Here is a 24,515-nt window from a genome sequence, read left to right as displayed (position 1 = left end):
ATTTTCTCCAGCACCTGGGTCCCTGGCCCCCACCGGGAGCCGTGGGAGAATGTCCTTTCTTTAGTCTCCGACAGGAGGAAACCTTCACTGGAGACAGAGAAGTGGCTGTTCAAGGCAGGGCAGCCGGTTTAAGAGCCTTCGGTCATTTCCCAGGAGCAAAAAGATCTTTGCTTTGAAGCTGCCCCCCCTCCCCACATGAGCCCGGTCCTGCTCCAGGTTTCTTCCTGTTAGAGGGCAGTTTTTCCTGCCCCTGTTTCTTGTTGGTCAGGCCCTGAGATCCTGGAAAGACAATTTTGACTAACAGACGCTGATAAATGAAGATGAATTCAGTAGACGGCAGCTTTGACCCGCCGGAGCTGAAGCGGCCCCCCCAGACCACGTCTGAACCAGGGTAATTTTGTTTTACTTGTAAGGGACCTAATTGGATTCAGTTAGAACTGTTTTTTTAAGCGTCTGCTTCTGCTTGAGGTCTCTGAACCACACAGGAAATGTGTTTGCAGGGTAAATGTGGTTTGAGTGGCCTGAGCAGGCAGCCAGTAAGAGGCGGGTCCAGCCGGTAAGAGGCGGGTCCAGCCTGCTGATGAGGGACATCAGTCCAGGCCGCCACAGCGGTACCGGCGCCGCCTCTTCACCTGTAGTTTCAGATCCAAACAGCAACGCACGTCTGGCTGGAAACAGCGTTGATTCCTGAAGATTCGTGCTGTTGCTAAGCAACAACGCGCTCAGACGGCCACTTTTCCAGGATGTTACGATGTAGCCTAGCATAGCCGAGCCTTCCAGATGATCTCAATGTGTCGAGAAAACATTGTTTATAACGTTCATCCAAAGAAGTGAAGAAAATCATTTCAAGAAACCTTCTTTCGTTCTTTTTGAATCAACATCGATTCCAAATCTCTGCTTTCAACCAATTTATTCAAACCAAAACCTAAAAATAAACAACCCAACAGGGACACATATAAGGCTGTAATAACTGTGTAATATCATTAGTGGCTTCCACGGGCATGTCCCATCAAACTTGCACCAAAATAAACTCTCTCTCTCTCTCACACACACACACACACACACACACACACAGCAGTGCACTGTGTGGGGGGGGCAGTTTCCTAGTGCAGATCTAGAATGATCATTTCTGTGTGTGGATGAAACCTGCTGAGCTCCACCAACAACTGCGATTGTTGCTACACACACGAGATGTGTGTGTGAGAGAAGAGCCCCGCCCCCACCCGACATGCACCGCCCCATGCCCCGCCCCCCGCGTAGCTGCCTGCCAGCAGATTTTCCCTCTGTCGATGTAAATAAGAACAAGAGGCGACAAATGTTCCTCCATTTTTAACACACAGCAACTTGTGGACACACCTGACAGTTACACTACGAAGTTACACACCAAGCTGGACACACAGCGTCACTGACACAGCGAGGGAGATCTGATGGGCGTCACAGGAAGTGATCTAGGTTCCGAGCAGGACATTCTTCCACCACCTACAGCGTGTTCACTCACACGTGTCTACTGAATAAGGCTCCAAACATCTCCAGCAGCTCCAGAGAAGCTGCTGCGAGGACACGAACAGTAACGAGGGACATTCACATTAAAACATGACTTCTTCGTGCTGGTCCTTCCTGAAGGCTTCGCCGACGCAGTGAATCCACGCCCGCTTAATCAAATCCCTCAGCGTCCTGATCCAGGCTGTCCGGCTGGTAGAGCGGGTCCTGGGTAGAGTAGGACCTGGTCTTCATGGAGCAGTTGGAGTCCATCAAAATGGCCTGTAGAGACAAGAGCGTGTGAAAGGTTTCTAGGGGACCGTGGGCCTCCAGGAGCCCGGCTGGTTCGGCCTCTTGGACACTGCTGTTGACATTTATTAGCACGCGTGCAGTAATAACAGTTTTAACAGAACCGCGGCGTCATGCAGGGCCGTGTAGTCCATCAACAGGATCCAGGTCCACCTGTGATCTTTGACTTTCACCTGGTTTTTCTGCAGTGTCGACCCGACTCAGAGGACATTTGCAACTCCAAGTTCTGCAAGTCCAGAATAAATGCACCTGTTCAAGCTCTGGACCACCTGGTCTCCTGTCTGCTCCAGAGTTGTGGTAGCAGTTAGCTAGAGGCCTGCTAGCACACTGTCAGCTCCAGTGATGGTTGATAATGTCAAGACAGCTGAGCTTCTCTTGGATTAGCCTGACTAGCCTCCAACCTGATCCAAGCTTGCCTCAACTCTGGTCTGCCGCAGGCCTGCTAGCCTCTGAGCTGCTCCTGTGTAGCCTTGTGCCAGAACAACCACAGAACTTACTAGCCTTAACAAGAACCAGCTCTGGACCTCACAATAAACCTGCATCGTGGGATTACATTTAGCCTTTTGGAGTCCAGAACGCGCATGACCCCAATACCCAGTTTACCCCTGACCTGGCTCCCAGTTCTACTCCAGAACCCTGATACTAGCTTCTGAGCTGGAATCGCCACCACTCAGGTGTGACCTAAAGAGGCTGATGCTAAAGAGGCTGATGCTAAAGAGGCTGATGCTAGCTGTGCGTCAGGAGCACGAGGACCATTCAGGCCGTCTGGTTCACAGAGTAGCCATGAAACATATATTTGATGTTGGATGTAGAAGGTCTGGAAAGATCAGGAGTTGTAGGTAAATGTGATAAACCTGCCCTCCAACCTGCCGAACCAGGCCAGGAAACATCCTGCACATGTGCGTGTGGAGGAACCGAGCCGCTGGTTTTAAGCTTGTGACTTACAACTTTTTCTTCTTGAGCTGGCGGATTCCTGAGGAAGATGCAAAGAGGAGCAAACAGAATGTCCATGATCCCAATGATGGCCATCACCCAGGGGAAGCCGATGTTCTCAGCGATGGACCCTCCGATCGATGGACCTAAAGCAGCGGAGGACAGGTCACAGCCGCGTCATGAGGACTATGATAATGCTAACGGTACTTAGCATCAGTTTGATGAGGCTAAGGTGATTATATGTGTGTGTGTGTGTGTGTGTGTGTGTGTCCTGGTGGAGTAGATCACAGTAAGAACAGAAGCGGTTTCTTCAGGATTCGTGCGTCTGCTTCCGACTCACCGAAGGCGAATCCCATGCAGAAGGCCACGTCAGCGATGGCATAGACGCTTCCATACACGGACACGTGACGTAGGTCCACAAGATAGCCCATAATAGGCATCATGGAGGAGTCCACCATGCCTGCAGCAGCAACACACAATAATAACGCGGTAATAACACATTTATAACACATTTGTTGGTGAGTGATAGCGAATGCACGGATAAATTACCGATAGCAAAACCAACACCAAAGTTGGGCAGAATCAGACCGTAGATGCTTGTGGCAAATGGAACCTACGGAACAAACAAACAAACAAACCAACACTTACAGTCATTTTCATCTTTGTCTCTTCAGGAGGATTCCAACACATATGAAGACGATCAAACCAGATCAAACTTGTTTTTGATCAACACAATAATGCTCCAGACCTTCAGCGGATACTCACACAGATGACGCTTATTCCCACCAACGTCATCCCGACCAGAGCACAGAGCCACCTGGAGGAACCAGAGGGGACCGGTTACCAGACTACACAGGCCCAGAGAGGATCAGGGTCAGGGACAGGGACAGGGACAGGGACAGGGACAGGGACAGGGACAGGGACAGGGACAGGGACAGGGATAGGATCAGGATCAGGATCAGGATCAGGGTCAGGGTCAGGGTCAGGGACAGGGTCAGGGACAGGGACAGGGTCAGGGTCAGGGTCAGGGTCAGGGTCAGGGTCAGGATCAGGGACAGGGTCAGGGACAGGGTCAGGGACAGGGTCAGGATAAGGGTTAGGGTCAGGATCAGGATCAGGATCAGGGTCAGGGTCAGGACCCCTCCATCCACCTCTCCACCCCTCCACCTCTCCACCCATTCACCCCTCCATCCACCTCTCCACCTCTCCACCCATTCACCCCTCCATCCACCTCTCCACCCCTCCACCTCTCCACCCCTCCACCCACCCCTCCACTCCACCCCTCCACCCATCCATCCCTCCACCCCTCCATCCACCTCTCCACCCACCCCTCCATCCACCTCTCCACCCACCCCTCCATCCACCCATCCATCCCTCCACCCCCTCCACCCATCCATCCCCTCCACCCACCTCTCCACCTCTCCACCCCTCCATCCACCTCTCCACCCCTCCACCTCTCCACCCATTCACCCCTCCATCCACCTCTCCACCCATCCATCCCTTCACCCCTCCATCCACCTCTCCACCCATCCATCCCTTCACCCCTCCATCCACCTCTCCACCCCTCCATCCCTCCATCTCTCCACCCCTCCATCCACCCCTCCACCCATCCATCCCTCCATCCATCCCTCCACCCCTCCATCCCTCCACCTCTCCACCCATTCACCCCTCCATCCACCTCTCCACCCATCCACCTCTCCACCCATCCATCCCTCCACCCCTCCATCTCTCCACCCCTCCACCTCTCCACCCCTCCATCCCTCCATCCATCCCTCCATCCCTCCACCCATCCATCCCTCCACCCCTCCACCTCTCCACCCCTCCACCCATCCATCCCTCCACCCCTCCACCCCTCCACCTCTCCATCCCTCCACCCCTCCTGAGGTGGCGGGAGGTACCACCACGGAGTGTTTGTCAGGTCCAATAAAGGCAGCCTGAGGAAACTGGTGAAAACTCATTTAGAGGAGCGGAAGCAGATATGAGAGAGAGATAAGGATCAGTTCTTTCCCCACCTCCCGATCCTGTGGGCCAATTTGCCGATGATGTACGTTCCAATAAGGTAGGAGAGGGAGGCTGGTAAGAAGGCAACACCTGGACCACAGACGGAGGGAGAAGAGAGGACATATGAGAAGCAGATGAGTATCAGCAGCTGGTGCTGCTCCATTGTGGCGGCGCCGACGTGCGTGTTGAGCTCATATCCTGTTTTCACTCATCTCTGCTCTTTTATCTGACTGAGCTGATGCTGAAGCAAAGTAATAAGAGCAGCAGCAGGAGCGAACAGGCCAACCCACAGTCTGTCCCTCCGTCCTGAGGGACGCCTGCTCAGCCAAAGCTACCTTCTCTAGTCTGTAAAACATTAACAGGCTCAACGGAGAGGGTCACATGACAGGAAGTGATGTCAGCACTGTTTCTGGACCTGCTAATAACGGCCATGTCTGATTTAGAGGCTGTCTTTACCGCCTGGCTTTCATCACTCTCTTCCTGAACTATCTTCCATCTGGAGCTAAACTGCTCTTTTTAGTTCACCAAGTCACCGGTCACCACCACCGAAACCACTAAACCAGTCCGTGAGCAACCGCTGGGCCTCCTCCCCTTCAGCTCTTCATATTTGCTGACCTTTGAACACATCATAGTCGGAGTCAGAGCCAGTTGAGATGAAGGACTAACGTGACAGTTTAGACCTTCAAAACTCTTCACAAAGGAGATGTTGAAAACTAGGTAACTAGACCAGCTAGGAACCAGGAACCGGTCTTTAACTGGTGAATGGACCTTTTCCACACTAGTTCTGACTAGTTCTGGGAAGGATTCCAGTCTAAGCTTGTTTCCTCATGTTGGTGGCGCTCCTCATGGCTCAGTACTTGGACCAGCCCTGGAGTCACGGTCACTTTCCTTTACCCTCTCCTCTCCAAAAAAAACAAAAACTAGTGCCGGCACTTTAACTGTCATCTCCTACCGACAGGGGGTGCTGCAGCCCCCTCTGCTGTTCTGTCTGTAGTTGTGCTGTTTTTTGGATTGTTTAATGGCTAAGAAAGAACCACAAATCCAGTTTATATGGTTCATTCAGAAGCCCGAGTCCTTGGGAATCCTTTAACCTCTGGTTCCACCTTTAGAACTTAAAGTTGATTAAGTGAGATCCTTCAAGCCCCACATTAAACAAAATGTAAACCCATCTCCTGCTGCACAAAGGCTCTAATGGGCAGGCTCCTAAAACAGCTGATTACACACAACTGTTGCAGCAGGAGCTTCCTACCAACTTGTAGACTGCTGAAGGACTCCTGGTGCTTCTCCTACCTGCAGCCTCCTTCATCCACAATGATCCACAGTCCCTAACCTACCATCCTTCTCTTGAGGGTCTCACTATCTAGCAGGTTGCCATGGACGATGACCAGCCCCACGGTGTAACATCTTCATATCCAAGGTCACATCTACAGCTACAAATTCTAATTATTCGTAAGTAGAAACAATAAAGGCTTGTGATGATGTCATCAGAACTGTGTAAGTTGTAGCATCTTTATCGAGGGTGTAGCAGCGACCGTCTGTAGCAGCTCAGCGTGAACACAGTCGGGTAGGGTGAGAGGGTCTGGTACCGAGCTGCCACTTCTCTGCACACATGGTCTCCATCATCCAGATCGGCAACGTTGGCTCCATCATGGCAATCGCCATATTTCCAAAACAGATGGCACCTATGGGGGAAGAGGGAGACACAACTATTAACAACAACAAGGACAACAGGAATCATTCCCAGCCATTCCTACGGTCCAGCTGTCATTGCTGCTCTCTGGACAATCAGCACCTACCACCGATGTTCTCCTCACAGCTGCCACATAGAAACGCTACAATGTTCTACCTTCAGTCTCAGCCGTTGTCAACAGGCTGTTCAGACATCGTTCTACTCTACTGTAGTCTACTCTGCTGTAGTCTACTCTAAGGTAGTCTACTGTAGTCTACTCTACTGTACTCTACTCTACTCTGCTCTACTGTAGTCTACTCTGCTCTACTCTACTGTAGTCTACTCTACTGTACTCTACTCTACTGTAGTCTACTCTACTCTACTGTACTCTACTCTACTCTGCTGTAGTCTACTCTAAGGTAGTCTACTCTAAGGTAGTCTACTCTACTGTACTCTACTCTACTCTGCTCTACTCTACTGTAGTCTACTCTACTGTAGTCTACTCTGCTCTACTGTAGTCTACTCTACTCTGCTCTGCTCTACTCTACTGTAGTCTACTCTGCTGTAGTCTACTCTAAGGTAGTCTACTCTACTGTACTCTACTCTACTGTACTCTACTGTACTCTACTGTACTCTGCTCTACTCTACTGTAGTCTACTCTAAGGTAGTCTACTCTACTGTACTCTACTCTGCTCTACTGTAGTCTACTCTGCTCTACTCTACTGTAGTCTACTCTACTGTAGTCTACTCTGCTCTACTCTACTGTAGTCTACTCTACTCTACTGTACTCTGCTCTACTCTACTGTAGTCTACTCTGCTCTACTCTACTGTAGTCTACTCTACTGTAGTCTACTCTACTCTACTGTACTCTGCTCTACTCTACTGTAGTCTACTCTGCTGTAGTCTACTCTAAGGTAGTCTACTCTACTGTACTCTACTCTGCTCTACTCTACTGTAGTCTACTCTACTGTAGTCTACTCTGCTCTACTCTACTGTAGTCTACTCTACTCTACTGTACTCTGCTCTACTCTACTGTAGTCTACTCTGCTCTACTCTACTGTACTCTACTCTACTGTACTCTACTGTACTCTACTGTACTCTGCTCTACTCTACTGTAGTCTACTCTAAGGTAGTCTACTCTACTGTACTCTACTCTGCTCTACTGTAGTCTACTCTGCTCTACTCTACTGTAGTCTACTCTACTGTAGTCTACTCTGCTCTACTCTACTGTAGTCTACTCTACTCTACTGTACTCTGCTCTACTCTACTGTAGTCTACTCTGCTCTACTCTACTGTAGTCTACTCTACTGTAGTCTACTCTACTCTACTGTACTCTGCTCTACTCTACTGTAGTCTACTCTGCTGTAGTCTACTCTAAGGTAGTCTACTCTACTGTACTCTACTCTGCTCTACTCTACTGTAGTCTACTCTAAGGTAGTCTACTCTACTGTACTCTACTCTACTGTAGTCTACTCTGCTCTGCTGTAGTCTACTCTGCTGTAGTCTACTCTGCTCTACTGTAGTCTACTCTGCTCTACTCTACTGTAGTCTACTCTACTGTAGTCTACTCTAAGGTAGTCTACACTACTGTACTCTACTGTACTCTACTCTACTGTACTCTACTGTACTCTGCTCTACTCTACTGTAGTCTACTCTAAGGTAGTCTACTCTACTGTACTCTACTCTACTGTAGTCTACTCTAAGGTAGTCTACTCTACTGTACTCTACTCTACTGTAGTCTACTCTGCTCTACTGTAGTCTACTCTACTCTACTGTACTCTGCTCTACTCTACTGTAGTCTACTCTGCTCTACTCTACTGTAGTCTACTCTACTGTAGTCTACTCTGCTCTACTCTACTGTAGTCTACTCTACTGTACTCTGCTCTACTCTACTGTAGTCTACTCTGCTCTACTGTAGTCTGCTCTACTCTACTGTAGTCTACTCTACTCTACTGTAGTCTACTCTACTCTACTCTACTGTAGTCTACTGTACTCTGCTGTAGTCTACTCTACTCTACTGTAGTCTACTCTGCTCTACTCTACTCTACTCTGCTCTGCTCTACTCTACTGTAGTCTACTCTACTCTACTGTAGTCTACTCTACTCTGCTCTACTCTACTGTAGTCTACTGTACTCTACTGTAGTCTACTCTACTGTAGTCTACTCTACTCTACTGTAGTCTACTCTACTGTAGTCTACTCTGAGTAAGCCTCTGAGTAAGGATGGGCGGATCAATCCCGTGGTATCGATATATCGATACTCACAAGCTACTCATTTGGTATCGATTTTCTTTTATAAATATCAATACTAACTTAAAAAAAGAAAATTGGGGGTGTATGCATCACTTTCTGCCGTTTTAGATTAGTTACTTAAATGAATATGTGCTGGGACACCCCTGTACCTGGCGGCGTATTGAGCTGGCCTATGTCACGTGACAGGAGACAGCGAATGAGCATCAACGTGCAACATCGCCCGCCGAGCCGACAGTCAGCAAAAGGCAGAGCCGCAATCGTCTTAAAGCAGAAAATGTGAATATGATACTTTTGAACAGCAATCTGAGACTTCAGTAAAGTGTGATGACAAACCTCAAGTGCACTAAAGGTGTGATGGTGTCAGACATTGTTCTAGTTAATTTTCTCATGGAACAACTGTCTTATGCAGGTTTAAAGGATCAGGAAATCCTAGTAATCAATTGACCATAATAAATTGTATATAAATGGTCTGTATTTGTCTTGTGATTTGTCTTAAATGTAATAATATTTTGACTGACAAAAATTGCCAGTAAGAAATGAACGGTATCGGTATCGATGAAAATACAAGAAAAAGTATCGGTATCGTATCGAATCCCAAAAGTGTGGTATCGCCCATCCTTACCTCTGAGGCAACAACGTTGGGGATTTTGGGCTCCAAATACAATAAAGTTGAACAATGACCAAAAGAAACACGAAACAAAAGCATCGAGTTTCTTTTCCAAATCTAAAATAATTCCCGACTAGAGACGCTGGACCAAGTCTAACTCTGATCAACAACCACCACCGTGGTCAAACTGCCTGGTTGTTGCCTTGATGCTCCTGTGGTTACAATTTGTTGTTTGTTTTTTCAAAGTGACAATCCTCCGTTGGCCTCCACGAGCATAAAGAGCCAAACATCCAACATGACAAGTGTCATCTGTACCTGCTGTCCACCATGTTCTACACATTGACACGTCCTGCTGTCCACCATGTTCTACTCACTGACACGTCCTGCTGTCCACCATGTTCTACTCACTGACACGTCCTGCTGTCCACCATGTTCTACTCACTGACACGTCCTGCTGTCCACCATGTTCTACTCACTGACACGTCCCGCTGTCCACCATGTTCTACTCATTGACACGTCCCGCTGTCCACCATGTTCTACTCACTGACACGTCCCGCTGTCCACCATGTTCTACTCATTGACACGTCCCGCTGTCCACCATGTTCTACACATTGACACGTCCTGCTGTCCACCATGTTCTACTCACTGACACGTCCTGCTGTCCACCATGTTCTACTCACTGACACGTCCTGCTGTCCACCATGTTCTACTCACTGACACGTCCCGCTGTCCACCATGTTCTACTCACTGACACGTCCCGCTGTCCACCATGTTCTACTCATTGACACGTCCCGCTGTCCACCATGTTCTACTCACTGACACGTCCCGCTGTCCACCATGTTCTACTCATTGACACGTCCCGCTGTCCACCATCTTCTACTCATTGACACGTCCCGCTGTCCACCATGTTCTACTCATTGACACGTCCCGCTGTCCACCATGTTCTACTCACTGACACGTCCCGCTGTCCACCATGTTCTACTCATTGACACGTCCTGCTGTCCACCATGTTCTACTCACTGACACGTCCTGCTGTCCACCATGTTCTACTCACTGACACGTCCTCCTGTCCACCATGTTCTACTCATTGACACGTCCTGCTGTCCACCATGTTCTACTCACTGACACGTCCTGCTGTCCACCATGTTCTACTCATTGACACGTCCTGCTGTCCACCATGTTCTACTCATTGACACGTCCTGCTGTCCACCATGTTCTACTCACTGACACGTCCTGCTGTCCACCATGTTCTACTCATTGACACGTCCTGCTGTCCACCATGTTCTACTCACTGACACGTCCTGCTGTCCACCATGTTCTACTCATTGACACGTCCTGCTGTCCATCATGTTCTACTCACTGACACGTCCTGCTGTCCACCATGTTCTACTCATTGACACGTCCTGCTGTCCACCATGTTCTACTCACTGACACGTCCTGCTGTCCACCATGTTCTACTCACTGACACGTCCTGCTGTCCACCATGTTCTACTCACTGACACGTCCTGCTGTCCACCATGTTCTACTCACTGACACGTCCTGCTGTCCACCATGTTCTACTCATTGACACGTCCTGCTGTCCACCATGTTCTACTCATTGACACGTCCTGCTGTCCACCATGTTCTACACATTGACACGTCCTGCTGTCCACCATGTTCTACTCACTGACACGTCCTGCTGTCCACCATGTTCTACTCACTGACACGTCCTGCTGTCCACCATGTTCTACTCATTGACACGTCCCGCTGTCCACCATGTTCTACACATTGACACGTCCCGCTGTCCACCATGTTCTACTCATTGACACGTCCCGCTGTCCACCATGTTCTACTCATTGACACGTCCCGCTGTCCACCATGTTCTACACATTGACACGTCCCGCTGTCCACCATGTTCTACACATTGACACGTCCCGCTGTCCACCATGTTCTACTCACTGACACGTCCCGCTGTCCACCATGTTCTACTCATTGACACGTCCCGCTGTCCACCATGTTCTACACATTGACACGTCCCGCTGTCCACCATGTTCTACACATTGACACGTCCCGCTGTCCACCATGTTCTACACACTGACACGTCCTGCTGTCCACCATGTTCTACTCATTGACACGTCCTGCTGTCCACCATGTTCTACACATTGACACGTCCTGCTGTCCACCATGTTCTACACATTGACACGTCCTGCTGTCCACCATGTTCTCTTACCAGCTGCGATCAGAATGTACGGATCCTTCAACAGCGTCAACAACGACGTCCCCTTCTGACTCTGCCAAGGACAAAAGATAAAAGACAAGACTGAGCTCCAGTTCTGTTCTTTTAACTTCTGGATCTGCAGGGCGGGTTAGGGTTGGGGGGGGGTCTACAGATCCAAGATCCAAATATTTCACTGAGTCTCACAACCCCTCCATCATTGGGTTTTAGGTCCAAAATTGTTCTTTGAATGAATGAATGAATGAATGAATGAATGAAGGAATGAATAAATTAATGAATGAATGAATGGATGGATGGATGGATGATGATGGATGGATGGATGATGATGGATGGATGGATGATGGATGGATGGATGATGATGAATGGATGATGATGAATGGATGATGGATGATGGCTGGATGGTAACCCCGCCCCCTGGAGCCAGCTCTGACTCTTCACTCATTGTTAAATCTGTTGGATTGTGAGATTTGTTGGGTTTCTTTGATCCCTGCTGGGTCCATCTGGACCAGGGTGCTGGAACAAGGTCCAGTTCTGCTTTTTCCCTTTTTCCCTTTTGTTGCTGCTCCTTATTTGCGGAGCAGCGCCATCCTGGATGTGCAGCAGTAAAGGTCAGCTGAATCAGGAGGAGGGGTCCCCCCCTCAGGATCTGAGCCCTCCAGCCAAACGCTCACCTCTGGTTCCACCTTGGTCGGCTGAAGGACCAGCAGCTGCAGGGCTGAGACACAGGAGATGAGAACCTTCCATATTAGGGGAAATGACGTGAAACACCAAAATATTTCATGGTGCTAACGTGAAATCTGCCCTCAGACGGGGGCTTTCCCATGTACCTCCATCAAAAAGAGCCAGGAAGGCCAGGATGAGGAACGGAGCCGTCTTCCCAACGTATTCATACATCACGCTGCCGAACGGAGGTCCAACTGTGGAGGACAAACCACATGACAATGTGATGCTAACAAAGGTAGCTAACACGTCCCACGTAGCACGTCATTATTCTGCTAGCGTCCCCCTCTGTCTCTCTCAGGACACCTTGTTGCTGTCCCAGAAACCATCCCAGTCACGTGATCAGTTATCTGAGGAAACATCTGTAGTTTGAGTCTTTAAACTCACAGGCCTGCTCCCGTTCCTACCTAGCACGCCCAGAGCCAGCCCTCCGAGGGCGATCCCGATAGCGTGACCTCTCTCCTCGTCATCCGTGTACACGCTCGCAAGCATTCCCATTCCTGTTTGGGAACGGTGGAACACAAACATGCACCACATCAGCAACAATCCCATCGATACAGCAGGAAGAGCCCCCACCCAGGCCTGTGTGTGTGTGTGTGTGAGTGTGTGTGTGTGAGTGTGTGAGAGTGTGTGTGTGTGTGTGTGAGTGTGTGTGAGTGCGTGTGTGTGTGTGTGTGAGTGCGTGTGTGTGTGTGTGTGTGCGTGTGTGAGTGCGTGTGGGTGTGTGTGACTGTGTGTGTGTGAGTGCGTGTGAGAGTGTGTGTGGGCGTGTGTGTGTGTGTGTGTGAGTGTGGGCATGTGTGCGTGTGTGTGTGTGCGTGTGCGTGTGTGTGAGTGTGTGTGTGTGTGAGTGTGGGCATGCGTGCGTGTGTGTGTGTGCGTGTGCGTGTGTGCGTGTGTGAGTGCGTGTGGGTGTGTGTGACTGTGTGTGTGTGAGTGCGTGTGAGAGTGTGTGTGGGCGTGTGTGTGCGTGTGTGTGAGAGTGTGTGTGTGAGTGTGGGCATGCGTGCGTGTGTGTGTGTGCGTGTGTGTGAGTGTGTGTGTGTGAGTGTGGGCATGCGTGCGTGTGTGTGTGTGCGTGTGTGTGAGTGTGTGTGTGTGTGTGAGAGTGTGTGTGGGCGTGTGCGTGTGTGTGTGTGCGTGAGAGTGTGTGTGGGCGTGTGCGTGTGTGTGTGTGTGTGAGAGTGTGTGTGTGTGAGTGTGTGTGGCCGTGTCCTACCTGCCACAGATGAGCAGGATGAACCAACACCCTGAAGAGATCTGGCCACAAACAGCAGCGCGTAGCTGGATGAGAAGGCAAAGACTTCACAGGAGCATGAGGAGAGGACACGTTAGGACGGATGTGGACGGTGTCCCCCATCAAGGCTGAACACTCAGTGGACATTTTTATCAGTAATCAGGTGAACTTACGTATCGTCGAGGCAAACATGATACAGAAGCCAGCAAAAATGGGAAGCTGGTATCCAACTCTACATGGGACAGAGGGACAGGAAGAGGGACAGGAAGGGGGACAGGAAGAGGAACAGGAAGGGGGACAGGAAGGGGGACAGAAAGAGGAACATCAAGAGGGACATGAAGTGGGACAGAAAGAGGGACATCAAGAGGGACATGAAGAGAACAGGAAGGGGGACATGAAGGGGGACAGAAAGAGGGACATGAAGAGGAACAGGAAGAGGGACATGAAGAGGGACAGGAAGAGGAACAGGAAGGGGGACAGGAAGAGGGACAGAAAGAGGGACAGGAAGAGGGACATCAAGAGGGACATGAAGAGGGATATGAAGAGGGACAGGAAGAGGAACAGGAAGGGGGACAGAAAGAGGGACATGAAGGGGGACAGAAAGAGGGACAGGAAGGGGGACAGGAAGAGGAACAGGAAGGGGGACAGGAAAGGGGACAGGAAGAGGAGCAGGAAGAGCAACAGGAAGGGGGACAGGAAGAGGGACAGGAAGAGGAACAGGAAGAGGAACAGGAAGGGGGACAGGAAGGGGGACAGGAAGAGGAACAGGAAGGGGGACAGGAAAGGGGACAGGAACAGGAAGGGGGAGAGGAAGAGGAACAGGAAGGGGGACAGGAAGAGGAACAGGAAGGGGGACAGGAAGAGGAACAGGAAGGGGGACAGGAAGAGGGACAGGAAGGGGGACAGGAAGAGGAACAGGAAAGGGGACAGGAAGAGGAACAGGAAGATGAACAGGAAGGGGGACAGGAAGAGGAACAGGAAGGGGGACAGGAAGAGGGACAGGAAGGGGGCCAGGAAGGGGGACAGGAAGGGGGAGGCCTTTATTAGGACACATGGAAGCTGGAATATTTTATATTGAAACATTAATAGTGATGTTTGTTGTGTCTTTGGGTTCTGCTGTGATTATAAAAACATTTCCATTAGTTCAGAAGGTCTGATGGCCTTAAACCTCCTTCTCCTCCTTCTCCTCCTCCTTCTCCTCCTCCTTCTACTTCTCCTCCTTCTTCTTCTCCTCTGCCTTCTTCTCCTTCTCCTCCTCCTTCTTCTTGTGAGGTGTGTGAGTTATTTTCCTTCCATCGTCCCAATGGATGACTCTGATTATTCTTTGTTCACCACATCCTCTGCTGGGTGTAACCAGGGCTTGTCCTAGCTGCCCGGCCCGGCCCGGCCCGGCCCAGTCCGGCTGTGGTTCGTTCGTTCTAGCTGAGAGGTGTCAGTGGTTTGGTGGCGAGCAGAGGTGGGGTCAGTATGTGAGATGGTGATGGAGGTGACAGGTGAGACAGGTGAGGTGAGTGAGACAGGTGAGGTGGGTGAGACAGGTGAGGTGGGCAGGACTGGTGAGGTGGGTGAGACAGGTGAGGTGGGTAAGACAGGTGAGGTGGGTGAGACAGGTGAGGTGGGCAGGACTGGTGAGGTAGGTGAGACAGGTGAGGTGGGTAAGACAGGTGAGGTGGGCAGGACTAGTGAGGTGGGTGAGACAGGTGAGGTGGGCAGGACTGGTGAGGTGGGTGAGACAGGTGAGGTGGGTGAGACAGGTGAGGTGGGCAGGACTGGTGAGATTAGGTGATTTCGGTGAGACAGGTGAGGTGACAGGTGATGGGTCAGACACGTGACCTAGGGACGGCAGCAGGTTGGGAGGGAGGTATGATGACAGGAGAGCCGGGTGAGGACGATGTTGGGGTGTCTGAGTGGTGGCCTGCTCCCACGATGTGGGGGAGACTAAAGGTGGACGGCTGGAGGACGCACCTGTGGACACTAGTGATTGTGACTCCTCTATGTCTGGCTGGGACGGAGGGCTCCTGTGTCGATACTTGAGGTTTACAAAGCCTTTTGGGACATTATAGCTCAGGACATGCTGGAGGTGTCCTGCAGGGGGACAGTTGTTCCCCTTCTGCTTAAAAAAAGGCAACGTGCAGAACATGTGTCCTGTGTCTGTCCTGGGTTTGGATTACAAGATTTTGTCCAGGGCTTTGGTTAACAGGTCCCCCCCTGGGTTCAGAGCTACTGTGTGCCTTGCAGGTCCATGGTGGACAATGTCTACCTAATTCTGGATGTTCTAGAGGAGTCTGGCTCATTGGGCATTGACATTTTTGTCCACTGGAAGGTGACTGGTTCCAAAGCCATGAGCCGTAGCTCTCTGTCGGGCACCTGCTCCGTCAGGATAGCTAAAGGAGCGCTGCAACTTTGGTGGATCAGGCTCAGCAGGAGGGACTACGGCTGGGGACCGAGCTCCATCGTAGCACTTTGTTTCCGGAGGTCAACTTGGTTGCCCATTTTGGAGATCTGGACGGTCCTCTCCTCGGGGCACCAAAGACCTTCATCCTGCTCCCGCTGGACAGGACAACCCTGGTGCTGGACAGCAGGGGGCGGGCTGACAGAACTGCCAGTGTGTGGACAGGAGATGGAGCCCGTCCATGCTCCAGGGTGCCGTCCCTAAAGAGAAGGACTGCCGACCTCCAGTGGGGACTCCAACGCGGAGCCGTTGCCTAGAAGGCTTTTATCTTAAAGAGGAATCCTGCTGTGGAATCAGTGCTGCTGCCTCTGCGACAGTTTTCAAACTGAGTGAGAGACTCAGAGTTTTCTAACGTTTTAACTGGTGTTTTCAATCGTTTTAATGAAACATTTACGATTAAAAACTTTACTTTTAGAGTGGAATACAGCAAAATCACCAACGCAAGTGGCAACTCTGTCTCTGGAGAAAGATGATCTATTTCATCGGTGTCAAACTCTGGCCCGTGGGCCAAATTTGGCCCGCAATGTAATTATATTTGGCCCGTACAGCCATACCAATCAACTATTAGAGCTGACCTGCCGGTATTATTAAAGCGCATGTGCTAATACTACAAATCCCAGAATGCTCTGCTGGTGCTTTGGTGTGAAAATCCACACTCCACATCAGTTGGTGGTGGTAACGCACCAGTATGTGGCTTGCTGACCACCAAGAGAGAGGAAGTAGTCATAGCGACCTTATATGCTAATGCTAATTCTGGCACTACCCCTCTGAAAAATGATTAAAGGCAGAAAATAGGACCTTTCTGAACAGGTAGGAGGCAGAATATCTGTTTAGATGTGTAGATTGACCTGTCTGTCCTGTATGTGGAGCTAATGTAGATCACAAGGAGAACAACAGCAGATGGCGCTATAAAACGCAACACCAAGACAAACAAGCACCTGGAAATGACTCAAAGGCACCAGAAAAACAGATGAAAAGTCATTAGCTTTACACTACATTAACTTACAATAGCAAAAGATTTCTGTTGAAATTTAATTCAGAAGAAATGACTCCGAGTGATGTGTTTGTTTTTATTTGAATTTCGATTTTGCATGTGTGCAATAATAAATTATTTATTGGATTGTGTTCAGCTTTGCTTGGTCCATGTTCAGTTGTTGAGAAAAACTAGTTTAGGTCCATATCAAAAGGTTCTGTGTTTTAGCTGGAGGATTTTTTCCAATAAATATCAATGTTGGTCTGTGACTTTGTCCCAGTTTTGAATTTTGGAACACTGGGTATTTGAATTTGACACCTCTGATCTCTTTGGTCTAAAACAACCTAACCCTAGCAGGCAGAGCTGCTCATGAAGATGCTAACCGTTGCTAACCATTGCTAACCGTTGCTCCAGCAGTCACTGGTTGATGCTCTACTCATTTATTGCTGTCGGGTCTGTTAAAATGGGACTTTATGTCGCTGTGGCTCCTCTCCTCCCCTCCTATCCTATCCTATCCTCCCCTCCTCTCCTCTCCTCTCCTCTCCTCTCCTCTCCTCTCCTCTCCTCTCCTCTCCTCTCCTCTCCTCTCCCCTCCTCCCCAACCACATACACCTGCTGTAATAAAAGAGTTGCTAATGTTGCCATATTGTCCCTCCCCCCATGATGCCTGACCTGTCTCCATGTGTTGCTGCTGTAGTAAAAGCTAATGTTAATTTTCGCTAATGCTAATGTTGACATATTGTCCCTCCCCCCTATGATGCCTGACCTGTCTCCATGTGTTGCTGCTGTAGTAAAAGCTAATGTTAATTTTTGCTAATGCTAATGTTGCCATATTGTCCCCCCCCCCTATGATGCCTGACCTGTCTCCATGTGTTGCTGCTGTAGTAAAAGCTAATGTTAATTTTCGCTAATGCTAATGTTGACATATTGTCCCTCCCCCCTATGATGCCTGACCTGTCTCCATGTGTTGCTGCTGTAGTAAAAGCTGCCAGAGCCTTTGTGGAGCCTCTGGTTCAGGAGGAGACGCTAATGAGAGCTGCATCAGCGCTGTCATGTTCTCCTCACATGCTTGACTGGCCTTGTGTTGTCCTCTGTCAGGAGAAAGGTGACTAAGAAGCAGTAATGGGATTCAATTAGAGCATATGTGAGCGCCATCTCAAACAGGAAATCCTGCCTCGCTGCTGAGGGGCTCTGATTCCAGAAGGTTGACCCACAGCAGCAGAGCCGCAGGTACCAAACCTCCACCGACAGGAAATAGGAAACATGCTCCAAAGCAGGCTGAGTTAGGGGGCGTCAGAGTGGACGAGGAGGACAGATGCCTGAAGGTCTGTCAACTCAAGTGAGGGAGGCCGCGTCTCTGTAGCCGTCTCCACGGTAACGGCAGACACAAACATGCCTTCTGGTGCTCCGGAACATGGACCTTCTGAGCACCAGTGTGACAATAAACTGTTCAAAAAAAGGGAAGAATGACCGAGTCCTTCAGTATGTTCCCTCTCAAAGCAGCACACACACACACACACACACACACACACACACACACACACACACACACACACACACACACACACACACACACACAACCAGCAAAAAAACCAGCAAGCGATCTCACGGAAAAAGGTCAAACCTCGCTGGCTCCCACAGCTCCCAGAGCTCCCAGTTACATCTGGGGTCGGGGGGGGGGGGGGGCGCCTCAGACGCTCCGGCAGCACCCCAGCTGACCGCTGAGCTCAGCGTCTACAGGAACCAACCGGGCTGAGCAGCACTGGGACCATCAACAGCTGCCACAGCTGGAAGGTTTGGCTGAAATGTGCAGTGAAGTTCAGCAGGTGCCATGTGGTCTTTGGTCTCCCTGTCAGAGACCCAGACTGTTCTGGGCCAGCGCCACAGCTGCAGCGGGTATTTTTAGCTTCTTTAGCTAACGTTGGCGTGCTGCACCACCTACAGTGGGCAGCTCCAGCTGTGTGGACACAGCCTGGGTGGCAGCTGGGAGCATTCATCACGTCTCTCCTCAACTCCTCATTATGTTCTCCCAGTCCAGCAGCTCCAGAGGGTCTATCAACCCTCTCCAAGCTGAGGCCAGCAGAGCTCCTGATCCCCCAACAAACAGGCTTCTATACGAACACACGTTCATGAAGGAGGACACGTCCCCCCTCACGTCTTCATCTGTGTGTGTGTTCTTGTACATCAGCAGATTCTACTAGCAAAGTGAGGACATTCTGGCTGGCCCCCAGGGTTCAGACCTAGTCGAGGTTAGAACTGGGTTTAGGTCAGGGTTAGGGGTCAGGACGTAGGTGGGATGGGTGGAGTTAGGAGCTGAGTAATGCATTACGTCTACAAAAGTCCTCACAAAGATACAAGTACGTATACAAGAAGAGCTGGAAGGTCCGTCTGTGGTTGGGTTTAGCATCTGATATTCCAGGAGTGTGTTGTGGACACAGGCAGCCCCCACTGCTGCAGAGCATCACAGCAGGGAAACAGGTGACCTGTCAACATGTCTTCCAGAAGGACATCTGCAAGGGGGAGCTTTAGGAGGAGGTGTGAGGAGGTGTGAGGAGGTGTGGGGAGGTGTGAGGAGGTGTGAGGAGGTGTACAGGAGGTGTGCAGGAGGTGTACAGGAGGTGTGAGGAGGTGTAAGGAGGTGTGAGGAGGTGTGAGGAGGTGTAAGGAGGTGTAAGGAGGTGTGAGGAGGTGTGCAGGAGGTGTACAGGAGGTGTGCAGGAGGTGTGAGGAGGTGTGCAGGAGGTGTGAGGAGGTGTACAGGAGGTGTGCAGGAGGTGTGAAGAGGTGTAAGGAGGTGTGAGGAGGTGTGAGGAGGTGTAAGGAGGTGTGAGGAGGTGTGAGGAGGTGTAAGGAGGTGTGAGGAGGTGTGCAGGAGGTGTGAGGAGGTGTGAGGAGGTGTACAGGAGGTGTGAGGAGGTGTACAGGAGGTGTGCAGGAGGTGTGAGGAGGTGTGCAGGAGGTGTGAGGAGGTGTGCAGGAGGTGTGAAGGAGATGTAAGGAGGTGCGAGGAGGTGTGCAGGAGCTGTGAGGAGCTGTGAGGAGGTGCAGGAGGTGTGAGGAGGTGTACAGGAGGTGTGAGGAGGTGTGCAGGAGGTGTGAGGAGGTGTGAGGAGGTGTGCAGGAGGTGTGCAGGAGGTGTGAGGAGCTGTGAGGAGGTGTGAGGAGGTGTGCAGGAGGTGTGAGGAGGTGTGAGGAGGTGTGAGGAGGTGTGCAGGAGGTGTGAGGAGATGTGAGGAGGTGTGCAGGAGGTGTGAAGGAGATGTAAGGAGGTGCGAGGAGGTGTGCAGGAGCTGTGAGGAGCTGTGAGGAGGTGCTGGAGGTGTGAGGAGGTGTGAGGAGCTGTGAGGAGGTGTGCAGGAGGTGTGAGGAGGTGCAGGAGGTGTGAGGAGGTGTGAGGAGGTGTAGGAGGTGTGAGGAGCTGTGCAGGAGGTGTGCAGGAGGTGTGAGGAGCTGTGAGGAGGTGTGAGGAGGTGCAGGAGGTGTGAGGAGGTGTGCAGGAGGTGTGAGGAGGTGTGAGGAGCTGTGCAGGAGGTGTGCAGGAGGTGTGAGGAGCTGTGAGGAGCTGTGAGGAGCTGTGAGGAGGTGCAGGAGGTGTGAGGAGCTGTGAGGAGGTGTGAGGAGGTGTGAGGAGGTGTGAGGAGGTGTGAGGAGCTGTGCAGGAGGTGTGAGGAGCTGTGAGGAGCTGTGCAGGAGGTGTGCAGGAGGTGTGAGGAGGTGTGAGGAGCTGTGAGGAGCTGTGAGGAGCTGTAAGGAGGTGCAGGAGGTGTGAGGAGCTGTGAGGAGGTGCAGGAGGTGTGAGGAGCTGTGCAGGAGGTGTGCAGGAGGTGTGAGGAGGTGTGAGGAGCTGTGAGGAGCTGTGAGGAGCTGTAAGGAGGTGTGAGGAGCTGTGAGGAGGTGCAGGAGGTGTGAGGAGGTGTGAGGAGCTGTGAGGAGCTGTGAGGAGGTGCAGGAGGTGCAGGAGGTGTGATGAGGTGTGAGGAGCTGTGAGGAGCTGTGAGGAGGTGCAGGAGGTGTGAGGAGCTGTGAGGAGCTGTGAGGAGCTGTGAGGAGGCGCAGTACCTGTTCGTTAGCGGCCCGATGAAGGGGTTGGTGATGAGCTGCACGGTGGCCTTGGAGGCAAACATCATCCCCACTTTAACGTTCTCGTTGGTCAGCATGCTGGTGGATTCCGGGCAGGTGGCGTTCCCAGGAAGCTCCGTCCCAGGGAGGCGTGCTGGGACCAGCTCCGTAGGCCTGCTGGTGGCGTTGGAGCCCACGGTCTTCACAGTGTGGTCGTATAAGGACACGATGGTTTGGAAGGCTCCAGATGAAGCCTCCTGGGACTCTGTGCTGTTCTTCAAGACCAAGACTTTGGATTGGTCCAGACTGTACAGGTAGCTTGGAATGATGGGAACTGCGGGTCGGAAAATCACATTACAAATATAAATATAGATGTTTGCATATATGTAGAGATATATGGATATATATGTTTAGGCTTCTTCAGGGGCTTCTTCAGGTCAGGTCATTAGTGGGATTCACCAAGGAGCCAGTGAATGTTTATGATGGTGTTTGTTCCAGTGAACAAACCTGTTTGTTAAATATATTCAGGAATATGAAGGGGCTCATTAAGTGATCTCCATGGTTCCTCCTCTACCTCCTGCTAAACCTAATTAGGTGGAGACGTCTGGAGGTAGGAATGAACAGGAAGCAACGCTGACCGACAACATTTACCTGCGATCAAGTCCTGATCTAGAGCATAAACCACGTTTAGAGTAAACAACCTGAAGGTGCTGAGTATGTTAATTAATATTAAAATAAAAACAGAAAACACTCAACGAGTGCCTCAAATCCATGACTAGATCAATATTCCAGGCCAGGAAGGCTCGTCTGCACGGTTGGAAGGTGCAGCTGCATGTGCACCAGGGCCAACAGAGACCAGGGCCACCAGAGACCAGGGCCACCAGAGACCAGGGCCACCAGAGACGGGGCCACCAGAGACCAGGGCCACCAGAGACGGGGCCACCAGAGACCAGGGTCACCAGAGACGGGGCCACCAGAGACCAGGGCCACCAGAGACCAGGGTCACCAGAGACGGGGCCACCAGAGACCAGGGCCACCAGAGACCAGGGCCACCAGAGACGGGGCCACCAGAGACCAGGGTCACCAGAGACGGGGCCACCAGAGACCAGGGCCACCAGAGACCAGGGTCACCAGAGACGGGGCCACCAGAGACCAGGGCCACCAGAGACCAGGGCCCCACTGGGGGCCCAGGAGATTAAAGACGCCCAAACAGGTTGTTGTCCAACAGGTGGACAACCAGCAACAAGGTTCCATGTGTTTGTTTTACATGTCTGACTTACTACACTGCGCGCACACACACACACGGATGATGGAAGGACAGACAGACAGACAGACAGGCAGACAGACAGATAAAAGTTGGCAGGCAGACCCAGCGTGGTCTGTGCCAGCAGTGAACCGACGGTAGAGCGGAAGCGGCACCCACCGACCCACCGACCGTGTCACCCACCGACCCACCGACCGGGCACCCACCGACCCACCGACCGGGCACCCACCGACCCACCGACCCACCGACCGGGCACCCACCGACCCACCGACCGTGTCACCCACCGACCCACCGACCGGGCACCCACCGACCCACCGACCGTGTCACCCACCGACCCACCGACCGGGCACCCACCGACCCACCGACCGTGTCACCCACCGACCGTGTCACCCACCGACCGTGTCACCCACCGACCCACCGACCGTGTCACCCACCGACCCACCGACCGTGTCACCCACCGACCACAGTCAGCAACATGTTGTCCAGCAGCAGCGCCACGAAGACGATGAAGAGGATGAGTTTCCGCGACTGTCGCTCCTCGCGCAGCCACCTCAGCAGGCTCAGCTGCCACAGCGCGTCCAGCTTCCCCATCGAAACACGCAAGAGTGACCAGTGGACCTGCGGGGAGATGCGGGGAGAGGGTCCTCCTCCTGCAGCTGCTAAGTTGTCCAGAAAGTGCGGGGCTGTGACGGCGGCGGCGGAGGAGGAGGAGGAGGAGCAGGAGGAGGAGGTGTAACCCCAGCAGAGCCTGTCCTCCTGAGGGGAGCCGCTGCTGACGTCTGATCGTCACACAAAACACATAAAACACCTCCTCGGGAAACACGTGTCACACGCACGACGCACGGGCGCGTGTTGGTGAACACACCTGAACCTGAGAACATTAAATTCCACCTGTGGCAGCAGCAGGAGCACACAGGAGCATCACGTCTCCATCGCGCTTCATGACATTATTCGACTTTTCCAGCGGGATTCCTCGGAAGATCCGCCCGGCGTGTCTGAGGCAGCAGCGCCGCCTGCTGGTCAAGATCGTGTGTGACTGATCGGTCCAACATATCGGATAGAAGATAAAGTTTAGATAAAATATCTGATTTGCAGCGTCAGGCCTGGTCGAGACCCGCCCTCTGGCTCTTACGTTCACGTTCAAGTCTGTGTTTGCGTTTGTTAATGTGCGTGTTCAACACGGTTTCTTCATCAAGCGCGCACGTGAGATAAGATAAGATAAGATAAAACTTTATTGATCCCGCATCGGGGAGATTCACGCATGTACGCGGGATGAAAACATCTCAACGTTTCCCAGTAAAATGTAGTAAATATTGTAAATATTGGTGTCAGGAAAACAGGGCAGCTGATGCCGAACCACGTGACCAGGCGTCAGGAGCGCCGCTTCAAACCCACTGACGCCCAGCAGGAGCATCAACCGACCGAACCTCCTGAGCAGCAGGTGGACTGTCAAGTTTGGGTCAGCACCCTTCTGGAGGGAGTTTGGGTCAGCACCCTTCCGGGGGAGTTTCAGTCAGCACCCTTCTGGGGGGAGTGTGGGTCAGCACCCTTCTGGGGGGAGTGTGGGTCAGCACCCTTCTGGGGGGAGTTTGGGTCAGCACCCTTCTGGGGGGAGTTTGGGTCAGTACCCTTCTCCCCTGGACAGGTGAGATCAACGCATCCACCTCTCTGTTCTGACTGACACCCGCGTGGAAGAACGGAACACAAACCGGAACCGAAGAGACTATTGAAGGAAAGGAAAGGAAAGGAAAGGAAAGGAAAGGAAAGGAAAGGAAAGGAAAGGAAAATGAAGGGAAGGGAAGGAAACCCGCTACACCTGCCCCTGCTCCACTCTCCCTGCCCCTGCTCCACTCTACCTGCCCCTGCTCCACTCCACCTGCCCCTGCTCCACTCCACCTGCCCCTGCTCCACTCCACCTGCCCCTGCTCCACTCTCCCTGGTGGTTGGTGGTGGGAGCGTTGATCTCTCCCAGTTGCTGATAAAAGAGGTGGAGTATTGGGGTGGTCTGTAAACTGTTATGCATAGAACAGGAGGGCTGCTAAAAACAAACGCATGATGCTCAAATGATGGAAACGTATTAAAAGAGACCTCGCGTGAAGACATTTGGGTCCTTGTTATTGAAGCGGTTCCACCTCCTTTCCTGAAACCCCCCCCCCCCCCCCCTTGTAGAAAGTAAAAAGATAAAACCTGGGGGGCAAGCCTCTGTGAGAACAGCAGGTGCATCAGTGCCACGTCTCAGTGAGGAGAATACCATCGAGGTTTCTGTCTAAAATTAAGTCGTTTACTATAACAGATGTGTTTAAAAGAGAGCGCACGTTCAGCACGGCATCTTTATGTCCGTGCTGA

At 51.7% G+C, this 24,515-nt stretch overlaps 1 protein-coding gene across 1 annotated transcript; it reads right to left on the bottom strand.

Moving 5' to 3' along the window:
- Positions 1-1,315: 1,315 nt before the first annotated feature.
- Positions 1,316-22,973, bottom strand: slc18a2 (solute carrier family 18 member 2). Its single transcript, XM_029835537.1, has 15 exons — positions 22,628-22,973; positions 20,906-21,239; positions 13,595-13,653; positions 13,404-13,487; positions 12,592-12,684; positions 12,292-12,381; positions 12,136-12,179; positions 11,459-11,519; positions 6,309-6,404; positions 4,734-4,812; positions 3,487-3,538; positions 3,271-3,334; positions 3,062-3,181; positions 2,734-2,867; positions 1,316-1,761 (listed from the first exon to the last, which is right to left on the bottom strand). Exons 1-15 carry the CDS (start codon positions 22,758-22,760, stop codon positions 1,654-1,656), a joined length of 1,551 nt encoding a protein of 516 aa, XP_029691397.1. The 5' UTR covers positions 22,761-22,973; the 3' UTR covers positions 1,316-1,653.
- Positions 22,974-24,515: the final 1,542 nt, after the last annotated feature.

This window comes from Takifugu rubripes, chromosome 4 (assembly GCF_901000725.2).
Source record: "Takifugu rubripes chromosome 4, fTakRub1.2, whole genome shotgun sequence".
NCBI classification, from domain to species: domain Eukaryota; kingdom Metazoa; phylum Chordata; class Actinopteri; order Tetraodontiformes; family Tetraodontidae; genus Takifugu; species Takifugu rubripes.
Note: the sequence above shows the minus strand (reverse complement) of the source record. Positions and strands in the feature narration are given on the sequence as shown.

Excerpts from the sequence above, each read along its gene's own strand:
- slc18a2 (XM_029835537.1), bottom strand. The coding sequence starts at position 22,760 with ATGGGGAAGCTGGACGCGCTGTGGCAGCTGAGCCTGCTGAGGTGGCTG. Across the intron at positions 3,182-3,270 it reads TGGTGTTGGTTTTGCTATCG|GCATGGTGGACTCCTCCATG; the intron begins GTAATTTATCCG and ends TTGCTGCTGCAG. Across the intron at positions 2,868-3,061 it reads CTGCATGGGATTCGCCTTCG|GTCCATCGATCGGAGGGTCC; the intron begins GTGAGTCGGAAG and ends CCGCTGCTTTAG.